We start from the raw sequence: 12678 nt of genomic DNA, 5'->3' as shown, positions 1-12678 counted from the left end.
CTGGTTTTAAAGGTTTAAATTTTCAAAGAATATCAACAATTGATACTGGTGTAAGTGGTCTCAACCAGTTCCATAGTTGGTTCTACTTCTGTGATGGAATCTTTGCAATTATTTTGTGAAAAAATTAATATGCGTGTGGACTCGTGGGTGATTCATCCGGTTTTCTCACTAACTCGGTGAGTCATGCTAAATGAGTTTGTGTAGCGAGTCTCATTGAAATTTAATTGAGTATGACCAGGGCGAGTTCCGAGTCAACTCAACGAGTTTTCAAACAGTGACCATTATTCTTTTTGAGTGTCAACGGTGTTACAAACAGTCATATCCTTTTCTCCGTCGCCATTGGCCCCTTGATGCACTTTATTATCATTCATAGAAGTGATAGAACTTCCCCACATTCTCTGAAAGCACGTTTTTATTGTTCTCTCCCCCTTTTCCTTTTCTTTTCCTCCAAAAAAAAACAGTTTTAAATACGGTAGTTAAAAAATCTATATACAGCTTTTAATTATAAAAACATCTAATTAGCACGGGTAAAAATTGAAAAATACATGTGATAGTGACAAAATTTTCGTCGTCGTGATATTTGTTGTTCACTTATTATGTTGATGCTGATAAGGCGATCGAATTCTTTATGTAAAGTTTGTAAACACAACAGCAATAGTGTAAACGTACTGTAAAACCTCAGGAAAAGTCCATCAGGGTACCCTTTCTTAATCATCACTCAGTGTCAACAGTGGATTGGCAAAGAAAATTTTGTGTCTATCACTCTATTATTGTACGTCTTTGGCTTGTTGATTTGAATTCTTCTTTTCCTGACATACTCAAATCCACAGAATATTGCGAGCAGATTCACTGCCTAGTTTATATGGCGTTTTGGATCGGGTAGGCATATGTGCGAGCGTAACTTGGGTTAGATAGATACATGCTTGAATGGTCATTTCGTTCCCTTCAAGAAAAACTAACCATGTGTGAGAATAATGCAAGACATGTGAAGACAATAACAGGATATACAAATCGGATTTGATAGATTTTTAAATCAACGTAAGATGCTTATTTTAATTGTAGACAGCGACTAGATTTTGGACCAAGACATACATTCGGGATATATTAAATATTTTGTGTTTAAAAAAGACTTTTCAAAATGTCTCACACAAATTTTCGAATCAAAATATATTTTTATTAAAAATAAATCGAAATACGTTAATGAACAGCGATTATAGTATATAAATATTTGGAAACTAAGGAATCAAATTGAGATAGCCTCTTTGTACTTTGTGATTTAGGATATTAATCTGTAATTTTCAAATAGAATTATTTTAAACTCGATCTAGTTTGTATAATAGTTTTCTTAGATTTATAGTGATTTAGCGGTAAATCATTACCGCCCGATTTACGTACTAATGTGTATAAATCACTAAAATATCTATCAAATTACTAAAACAAATTGATTGTTTTAATATCCTCAAAGAATACACTGCTCCCATTTGAAAAGATTTATCACATGAACGTGTTCTACGATGAATTGATGAATACAAAAAAAGTCTCTCTTTCAAGAAAATGCGTTCACCTACTTAGAATACTCCCCTAAGTATTTTTTTTTTCTAGGTAATTGTTTGTATACATGCAAAATATACTTATTCAATTCCAACATGAATAACAGAGAAAATCATGTCGTTCTATGTCTTTCGCCAATGTGAACATGTCAAAGTGTTAACGTAAGATTGAATGGGTAAAATGAGTAATGACTATTAATTTTTAGATTTGAACAATCTAATAATCAAATTGATATAAGAAGAGTGTGCATTTCAAATAATATTCTCTTTCCAAATTTGAAACTTATAACACACACCTTGAACTTACAATAAAATGCTCAAATATTCCATCTTATTCCACATTTTTCCTTGTTTTTTATAGTAGATTTATCTATTCTCAATGTTTCTGCAAGTACATTACAAAACAAAGTTCGGATGAAGAAATAGTACTACAAAGTTATTCTAATATTGCACTAATGTTGGAAGGGTTAAGTTTGATGGTATTAATCGATATATTTTATTCCAAAATGATTAAAATTCCTACAACTAAAAACTCTATGGATTTATATGTAAACGTACTTTATTGCTATATATATATTGAATTAAAAAACAACATTACATGCATAATCATGCATTACATCTATATGTCTTTCAAATATGACTATCGGTGATCGTCTGATCCTTTCCTAGTGTTCTTAAACCGATAGAAGCACAATTCTTTACATTAATGAGAAATAATTTGGGAGAGTTTGCACCTTGACATTTGATCTCGTGTTAACTTTGACATTTTCTGAATCGAGTGTTCGAGTGTATGTATGTGAGAGGTTGTGTTTGGATGATTATTAGATATATCACTAGATTCTGAATCGAGTGTTCGAGTGTATGTATGTGAAAGGTTGTGTTTGGATAATTATTAGATATATCACTATATTATCTAAAAAAAAATGTCATGCAAAGAAACATAAATCAAATGTGCAAATAAAAGCACAACTTCATAATAAGCCGGTGTTCATTTTACAGATTTAGATTTTCAATATGTATTATCATATTATAGCCTGCATGTGTTTGAAAATCAAAATGAGATCCAAGAAAGAAAAACGAAAATGAAGAAAAGTGCGTGATAGGTATTCGGACCCTTACTCGGGAAGTATATTGGTCTACTTCTTAAGAAGTTAATAACTAACAACAAATACAAATTCCAGACATATGAAAGGGTTATGCGAATAACATTCTAAGTGTTCTAATTTGGTATATCTCACATAATCTTTAGAGAATGTGGGGAACTGCCGGAAGCTGATTTTACACCCCAAAATAAGTTATTAATTGAAGAATATGTAGTGTTTTTGAGGCCGCGTTAAGAATATATTCGAAATAAATTGGTATTTTATCATAGACACTAAAAGTGTATGATTTGTAATAGGGAATTAGCTTATACAAATCACCTATTTTTTAATAATTTTTTTTATTTGATCAAATATATAAAAATTGGAACACTAAAAGTGTTTGATTCGTAATAGGAAATGACATTCTACAAATCACCTATTTTTTAGCAATTTTTCTTATTTGATCAAATATATAAAAATTGAAACACTAAAAGTGTTTGATTCGTAATAGGAAATTACATTCTACAAATCACTTATTTTTTAGCAATTATCTTTAGTATATAGATAGTTGATTAGTAACATGTTTTGTGGTTGGGATGTTGATAAAAATATGTATTATGTAACCCCAGTATGAAACATCAAATAATAATAAAAAAATTCCCCATAAAGTTGTGCTAGTTTGCTTGTGAAATTTAAGCTAGAACTGAGTAATTTTTAACTAAAACATAGTGTCGTGTAAAAACATAGTGTCGTGTAGGTGCTCCAACCACAACAAAGAGTATTGTACCACTTTTGATCTATTATTTTCTTGGGAATTTACCATTTTTTCGTGTTTGATTCATCAAGAGTATGTGGGAAAATTTTCTTGATGAGAAAATGTGTATTTTATCACCTTCTTTAGAAAACATTTTTCAACCCCCTCCCCATAGGAAAAAAATTTCTCCAAAAAATGAAAAATATGTTCCCATGTTAATAACTTGATTTTCCAGAAATAAAACTAAACAAAGTAATACGTATTAAATATTTTTCCACGGCAAACTCTAGCCATGTGCTACCAAGTACAACAACAATACATGAGAAAATTTTCCGTGAGAAAACGAAAATTTTCTCGCGCAGTCAAATATAGCCTTAAGCACAATCCTTGATCCATGCTAGACTTCGGTTTTCTTTTGTGTGTGTGTGTTTTTTTCAAATGTTGGAGCTTACTTTTAGGAGTTGAACTTTTTATGTTTTTATTATAGAAGAGTTGGAAACTGGAATTAGTATAATCAAGAGAGAATTAGATTACAAAACTAGTCCGATCAAAGCACGCATTAGATGGGAAATCGAATTAACTTGCCGTCAATTGACCAGCCTCATGTTGGGTTAATGTTTGGTGGGAATATTATACGATTCACATTTTCATGGAATATAAAAAAGTACCGTGTTTATTAAAAGAATGTTTATTAACCCTAAGATTCAAGATGTAGGCCAGCCAACAAATAGTGTACACGGCGTGCTAACCACAAGGAAATTTCAATTTACAACAGCAACATGAATTAAGTTATTAAACGAAGTCCACCTTAGTTCAATATAAATACTAAGGTCTCTAGATCACTTTGCACACCAACACAACTCATACAATGGGAGAATTAGTTGTCGATGAATTAGAAGTGCAAAAATACCAAGAACAAGAAGTTGAAGAAAACGGATTACCATTAGTTCTTCTATATGGTCCACTTTCACTTCTCAATGTGTTCGGAAGTGAGTCATTGTTGAATAACTTTAGATTAATAAAGCCATGGGAATCTCCTGAAATTCCACTTCACGAGTATTTGATCACACATGCAAAGAATGTAAAGGCCCTTGTTTGTTTAGGCAAAACAGAACTTGATTCTAAGGCTATTCATTGTTTGCCTTCTTTGGAAATCGTTGTCACTTGTGCTGCTGGGCTTAATCATATTGATCTCATTGAGTGTAGAAGAAGGGGTATCATGGTATGTAATGCTGGTAATGCTTATACTATAGACGGGGCGGATTACGCCGTTGGATTGTTATTGGATGTTCTTCGACGTGTTACTTCTGGTGATCGTTACGTTCGTTCCAGAATGTGGCCTCTTAAGGGCGAGTATCGTTTGGGTTCTAAGGTACTTTCTTTCTTTCTCTCTTGAATTAAATTATTTTTTTTATAAGAACCATCTCAATTGTATGGAGTCTTTTTCACGTAAATCTCAGGGATTTTTAGAGAAGTGGTTCTTGCATGTAGACATCTAGTAGAGATCTAGAGAAAGAGTAAGATCATGGGAAGAATATCGTGAGAGAGATCTGGGGAGGAAAGTTTCTTAGATTTGGTTCTCTCAATCTCTCATTCTATTTCCTGAAATATTTTTACACCAACCTTGTTAGCTGTGCCTTCGTTCAATCATGCACTATCGGTGCATTTTCAATTTTGCACTATCGGTGCATCTTCAATTTTGCAGTAGGAAAAAAATTAGGAAAATAAATCGAGATCAGTTCGATGGCCCGGTTCTAGTTGTATACTGGCCAACTTTTTTTTTTTTTTTTTTTTTTTTCGATAATATACTGGCCCAACTTACACGCATAACTTATATTGGGTCAATTGCAAAGCAATTCAGGCTCATTTACTTTTGTGTGCCGAAGCCCGTGTTATGAAGGCATGAAGCATTGATTGGTCTCTAAAGCATTTCCAAAAGTAAATCTGATTTAATTTGTTTCAAGTTTGGCAAGTTCTGTAGAATTTTTACAGAATTGGCGTTGATCGTTCTCCTTTGTTAATGATATTGATGTTTGCAGTTACGTGGAAAACGTGTGGGCATTGTTGGACTTGGAAGTATAGGCTCCGAAGTGGTGAAAAGACTGGTTCCCTTTGGTTGTAAAATATCGTACAACTCAAGGAAAAAGAAGCCAGGGGTTCCATACCCTTATTACTCAAGTGTCTATGATCTTGCTGTTAATAATGATGTTCTAGTCCTGCTATGTTCATTGAGTGAGGAAACATTCCATTGTATAGATAAGGACGTTTTAACAGCATTAGGAAAGGATGGAGTCATCATAAACATAGGACGAGGACCTCTTGTTGATGAAGAACAACTCGTACGGTTTTTGGTGAATGGAGATATTGCAGGGGCTGGGCTGGATGTGTTTGAAGATGAGCCTGCAGTACCCAGAGAGCTTATGGAATTGGACAATGTTGTATTGTCTCCCCATAAAGCAGTTTTCACTCCTGAATCCTTTATAGAGTTACAAGAATTGATCGTAGGGAATTTGCAGGCATTCTTCTCCAAAAAGCCATTGTTATCTTTGTACAAGAACGCACTGAGTGCGTCAAGCTAAATAAAAAAAATTCAAGCTAGATGCTCCTTTTGAACAGGAAAAAACAAATTTGTATCACAATTCATCCATCACATCCTATTTTTAATTTTTAAAATATAGTTTGATAGTCTCATTTGATTGAACAATTAGCTCTCAAATGGTTTAGAAATATATCCTCTTTAAGGCATTTTATTTGTTTTGAATTTTTACCGAATTTTTACAGATGAAAATCAAATTATTTACGAACTACCGTTTAGACAAAAAGTTTTGTAACCGAGTTATACCAGTCGATTCACGATTCGCGGTACGAATAATTGTTACCAATAATTACTGTCCCTGAAACTAAGTAGGCCTGAGAATTTCGAGATTTTCTAGCCTAAATTGGAGTGTTGGGCTTCTTCTGAATTTACACATATTTCTACAATTCCACTAACTACCAATTTGGAATTTAAATTAAGAGTACATATTTCAATTCCACTTGAACGATTTTTGTTTAACGCCATTTACTCTAGCATTTCTGTTTCCTTTTTGGTAGAAAATTGGAAGTACTTTGAAAAACTGTTTGTAGTACTACATAAGTACATAGTCATTGAAATAAGTTAAGTTCTCAAACTTCAACAAAAAATAACTAAAGAGATAGAAAAACAAAAAAACGGTATTCTAAATTTCTAATTTCCTTTTTAATCAAATTTCAACAGAGAATTTTGAGCCGTTGAGATAGTATTCACAAGGTCCGAATTATTTCCATAGTTCAAGATTTCAAAATTATTGGAATTCCGACAATTCGAAATCGGAATGTCGAATAAATTCTGAAGTTGCATTTCTCGACTCTTTCAATTTGGTAAACTAGCTTTTGAACCCGTCCTACGAACGGGTGTCATTCAACTTTAGACAATTTTAACTCTAGACTTATAAAACGTATCCAGCTCTATTTTTCCGGTTCATTTCCAGTACCTAAAGAGACTAACATCATTTTAAATGCAGAACTATATTTGTTAAAATATTCTTATTACTTATTCTATATCTATTATTCTCACCCTCTTGTGTGCTTTGAGGTTTAATTAATTTTTTTTGTTTCAATTTTCCAATTTCCTGTTAATTATTAAAGTTAGTCTAATAGCCATTTCTGTTGATCAATTTGCAACGTTTCTATAAAATTGTCACAAAAAAAAAAGATTATATTCACATCCCTGCCACTATAGGCCACGATTTCTAACCTCAAAGAGCTTTTTTAAAAAACTTAATTTGTCAAACATCATTATTAAATATAAAATAATAGATAGTTAAGATATTATGCATTTGAAATCAGTAATAACCCTTATCATTTGTCATTTGTGAATCCACAAACTGTAAGTTTTGGAAGATAAAGGATTTAAGAAAGTTTTGTACAATCATACATGTAGACGATCTCCAATTGCAAGTTTGCAACCCAAACACCAGCATTCATTGTCAGCACATCATAGTTAATCATGTCTCAAAGTGCCTACCTAAACTAACTAACCCTAGATTAGCTTCTATGTTTTCCAAGTTGCCATGTACGATCTCTTAATATTCTTGCAACACATGGATTACCATTGTTTTAATAACCTATACAATTCAAAAACGTTGAGTAGCTAGAATGCCTCATAGCTTCTTCATAGCAAATCATGAGAAAGATTGTTCTTAATTAGAAATGGTGTCGTCATTTAAACCTCGATCATAAGCAGTACTATATTTTACAAAGTCATAATTAGATACAACTAGATTTTGGACCGGCATTGGATCTATTAAATATTTTGTGTCTTGAAAAGCTTTACAAAATGCCTCACACAAATTTTTCCAATCGAAATATATTTTTTTATTAAAAATAAATCAAAATTTAATGAAAGTGATTATGGTGCATAAGTACTTGGAAAATAAGGGATCAAATTGAGATAGCATATTCACTTTGTGGTTTAGGATATTAATCCGTAATTTTTAAATAGAATTATCTTAAACTCGGTCTAGCTTGTATAATAGTTTTCTTAGATTTATAGTGATTTAGCGGCAAATTTTTCGAATCGAAATATATTTTTATTGAAAATAAACCCGAGAAATATATTAATGAGCAAATGATTATGGTGTATAAGTAAAACTAAGGGATTAAATTGAGATAACCTTTTCACTTTATGGTTTAGAATATTAATCCATAATTTTCAAATAGAATTATCTTAAACTTAATCTAGCTTGTATAATAGTTTTATTAGATTTATGGTGATTTAGTCAAAATCATCACCATTCAAAAATATGTACTAATGTGTACAAATCACTAAAACAGATTGATTATTTTCATATCATCAAAAATACACTACTCTCATTTGAAAAGATTTATCACATGAACGTGTCCTATGAGCGGGTGTCATTATATTAAATTATTCTAAAAAATATTAGCAACTATGCATAACTATGAAAAAAAAAAAAAATTATATTAATTACTCATTTAAATTTCTTGCACCATTCTCTATAAAAAGGAAGCACCAAACCTTGATAAAACTCATTGACTTCTTTTTATTGTTAGGTTTAATAATATAAGTTTGATTAAAGTTTTGTGAGAATGTCCAATGTGGCCAAAATAATATTGAAGTTGCTTGAATAGCAAGACATTAATCCCAATCACAATAAAAAAAATTATAATAAATACTATTTAAAATGCAAAACTATAATTGTCGAGACATTTATTCTCTCTACATATAATACAAATATGTTTTAGAGTTATTAGTTCAATGCATTTGCATCAAGTTTTTGATTTTCCATTAATTATATATTCTTTGAGATTAGTTTAATGTAGTGCGTTGCATCCAAATTCTAATTTTTCATTAATTATTCTTTAAAAGGCTAGTTCAATGCAGTTGCATCAACTTTCCATTTTTCATTAATTATTATTTGAGGTTAGTTCAATTGTATTCACTTTATGATTTCCAGTTAGTTATTCATTAAGGTTAATTCAAGCAGTTGCATCCAATTTTTGATGTTTAGTTAATTAGTCTTTGAGATTAGTTCATTGTATTTGCATCCATGTTCCAATCTCCCGTTAATTACTCTTTGAGGTTAGTTTAATACATCCGTATCCAGCCCCTATTAATTGTTTTTCTAAAGTTCGATAGTTTACAATTTCTATAAGGGTCAATAAATTCACTTTCGTTTTGGGTTCCTAATTACTACGTAAATTTATTCATGTGAGAAGGTTAAAAAGTGGACATTTATGCTTTGAGGTCATCGCGATGCTCATCCTACTGATTTCTAGTTAACTATTTTTTGAGGTTATTTCAATGCATTTGCATCCAATTTTTGATTTTCCGTTAGTTAATCTCGATTTTAGTTTAATGCAATTGCATCCCCGTTAATTATTCTTTGAGGTTAGTTCATGCACGGTTTACATCCGATTTCGATTTTATGTTAATTGTTTTTGAGATTAGTTCAATGCATTTGCATCAAGTTTTCGATTTCCATTAATTATTTTTTGAGGTTAGTTCAATGCAGTTACATCAAATTTATAATTTCTCGTTAATTATTCATTAAGGTTAGTTAAGTGCGGTTTCATCCATTTTTCAATGTATCGTTAATTAGTCTTTGAGATTACTTCATTGCATTTGGATCCAGTTTTCAATTTCCTGTTAATAACTCTTTAAGGTTAGTTCAATGCATCTGCATCTAGTTTCTGATTATTTATGCTTTGAGGTTAGTTCGATACAATTATATCCGGTTTCTGATTTCCCGTTAACTATTCTTTGAGGTTATTTCAATGCATTTGCATTTAGTTTCTAATTTTTTACCAATTATTCTATGAGGTTAGTTCAATGCAGTTGCATTCAGTTTTTTATTTTTTGTTTATTATTTTTTGAGTTAAGTTCAATGCATTTGCATCAAGTTTTTGGTTTCCCATTAATTATTATTTGAGGTTTGTTTGATGTATTTGCATACTATTTTCGATTTTTCGTTAAATATTTTTCAAAGATTTGCATCCAATTTCTAATTTCCCATTAATTATTCTCTTTTAGTTTAATGCAATTTGTATAAAAGTTTCTAATTTCCGTTAATTACTCTTTGAGCTCGGTTATGTATTTGAATCCAGTTTTGATTTCTTTATAATTATCTAATGTGGTGTGTAATACCAAGTTCTATTTTATCTCAGAAGTGTCATTGCAAACATGACATAAAAAAGTAAATTATGCTTAATTTACTATGTGGGATCATCGAAGATTATTCTTTTCGATTTCCATTAATTATTCTTTAAATTATGCATGACTCACTATATGGAATTGATCTTCAAAGATTATCTACTTAACGGGTGTTGTTATATTAATTATTCTGAAAAATATTTGCAAATATCGTAACTATTATATATTAATATTATATTTATCACTAAACCAAATTTCTTATAACGTGAAAACCTCACTCTCCATTAAAAAAAAAAAAAACTTGCATTTGATAAAATCCTTCAACTTCATTTTGTTGTTTAATAATAGAAGTTTGATTGATGTTTTGTGAGATTGCCTAATAAAAGCGAAGTTTATATATATTGAAGCTACTTGAATACTAAAAAGAGATAAGATAAACACCATTTTAAATACAAAACTATATTTATCGAGACATTCCCACAACATATAACCCAACTATGTTTTGAGGTTAGTTCAATGCATTTGCATCCAGGTTCTGATTTTCCGTTATTTATATTTTGATGTTAGTTTAATGCAAACATCCAATTTCCAATTCTCGTTATTTATTTTTGAGATCAATTCAATGTCGTTGCATCCAGTTTGATTTATCGTTAATTATTATTTTTTGGTTAGTTTAATACATTTGTATCCAATTTCCAATTTCACATTAATTGTTCTTCAAAGTTCGATGCATTTGCATCCAGGTTTTTGATTTCTCGTTATTATTCTGTGAAATTAATTTAATGTATTTGCATCCAGTTTCTGATTTCTCGTTTATTATTTGATAAAGTTGTATTTGCATATAGTTTCCGATTTCCCGTTAATTATTTTTTAAGATTAGTTCCACGCATTTGCATTATGTTTCTAATTTATAATTAATTTTTCTTTGAGGTTAGTTCAATGCAGTTGTATTCAATTTCCGATTTCATGTTAATTTAATCTTTGAGGGTTAGTTCAATGTATTTGCATCCAGTTTCTGATTTTATGACAATTATTTTTTAATGTTAGTTTGATGTATTTGCATCCAAGTTTTGATTTTCTGTTAATTATTCTTTGAGGTTAGTTTAATGTAGTTGTATACATATTCCGATTTTCTATTAATTAATTTTTAAGATTAGTTTAATGCCTGTATTTGCATCAAGTTTCCGATTTTCCATTAAATATTATTTGAGGTTAGTTCGATACATTTGCATCCAGTTTTTGGTTCCCCATTAATTGTTTTTTTTTTACGTTAGTTTCATTCAATATTATACATATTTTAAAATATTTGTCATTATTGCTTTGTCGTTATTATTTTTTTTCTTTTCATTTTCTATTATATATTTTGTGATGTTATTTTTAGTATAATTGTTACGCGTTAAAGATATATTCGAAATAAGTCGGTGTTTTATCATAGTCTCATAGACACTAAAATTGTATGATTTGTAATATGGAATTAGTTTCTACAAATCACTTATTTTTTAGCAATTTTTTTATTTGATCAAATATATAAAAATTAGAACAATAAAAGTGTTTGATTTCGTAACATGAAATTACATTCATTTCCCAAGTAATTGTTCTTCAAAGGGTCGAATGCATTTGCATCCAGCTTTTGATTTCCGTTAATTATTCCGTGAGATTAATTTAATGTATTTGCATCCAATTCGATTTCTCCGTTTATTATTTGATAAAGTTGTATTTGCATATAGTTTTCGATTTCCCGTTAATTATTTTTTAAGATTAGTTCCACGCATTTGCATTATGTTTCTAATTTATAATTAATTTTTCTTTGAGGTTAGTTCAATGCAGTTGTATTCAATTTCCGATTTCATGTTAATTTAATCTTTGAGGGTTAGGTCAATGTATTTGCATCTAGTTTCCGATTTTATGACAATTATTTTTTAATGTTAGTTTGATGTATTTGCATCCAAGTTTTGATTTTCTGTTAATTATTCTTTGAGGTTAGTTTAATGTAGTTGTATCCATATTCCGATTTTCTATTAATTAATTTTTAAGATTAGTTTAATGCTTGTATTTGCATCCAGTTTCCGATTTTCCGTTAAATATTATTTGAGGTTAGTTCGATACATTTGCATCCAGTTTTTGGTTCCCCATTAATTTTATTTTATTTTTTTTATTTTTATTTTTATTTTATTTTTATTTTTATTTTTTATTTTTTACGTTAGTTTCATTCAATATTATACATATTTTAAAATATTTGTCATTATTGCTTTGTCATTATTTTTTTTTTCTTTTCATTTTCTATTATATATTTTGTGATGTTATTTTTAGTATAATTGTTACGTTAAAGATATATTCAAATAAGTTAGGTGTTTTATCATAGTCTCATAGACACTAAAATTGTATGATTTGTAATATAGAATTAGTTTCTACAAATCACTTATTTTTTAGCAATTTTTTTATTTGATCAAATATATAAAAATTAGAACAATAAAAGTGTTTGATTCGTAACATGAAATTACATTCTACAAATCACTTATTTTTTTAGCAATTTTTTATTTTATTTTATCAAATATATAAGAATTGACAATATACTCAAACTCTCCAAATATAAGAATT

The 12678-nt window shown here is 29.7% G+C and overlaps 1 protein-coding gene across 1 annotated transcript; it reads left to right on the top strand.

Annotated features, from left to right (window-relative positions):
* The first annotated feature begins 4224 nt into the window (after positions 1 to 4224).
* Positions 4225 to 6013, top strand: LOC147513845 (glyoxylate/hydroxypyruvate reductase HPR3-like). Its single transcript, XM_086597158.1, has 2 exons — positions 4225 to 4758; positions 5426 to 6013. Exons 1-2 carry the CDS (start codon positions 4255 to 4257, stop codon positions 5963 to 5965), a joined length of 1044 nt encoding a protein of 347 aa, XP_086453284.1. The 5' UTR covers positions 4225 to 4254; the 3' UTR covers positions 5966 to 6013.
* The last annotated feature ends 6665 nt before the right edge of the window (positions 6014 to 12678 follow it).

This window comes from Coptis chinensis, chromosome 3 (genome assembly GCF_015680905.1).
Source record: "Coptis chinensis isolate HL-2020 chromosome 3, ASM1568090v1, whole genome shotgun sequence".
NCBI classification, from domain to species: Eukaryota; Viridiplantae; Streptophyta; class Magnoliopsida; order Ranunculales; family Ranunculaceae; genus Coptis; species Coptis chinensis.
The sequence above is the reverse complement of the archived record's forward strand: the minus strand, read 5'-3'. Positions and strand labels throughout refer to the sequence as shown.

Coding starts and splice junctions, on each gene's coding strand:
- LOC147513845 (XM_086597158.1), top strand. CDS start 4,255: ATGGGAGAATTAGTTGTCGATGAATTAGAAGTGCAAAAATACCAAGAA. Junction 4,759..5,425: donor AGTATCGTTTGGGTTCTAAG/GTACTTTCTTTC, acceptor TGATGTTTGCAG/TTACGTGGAAAACGTGTGGG.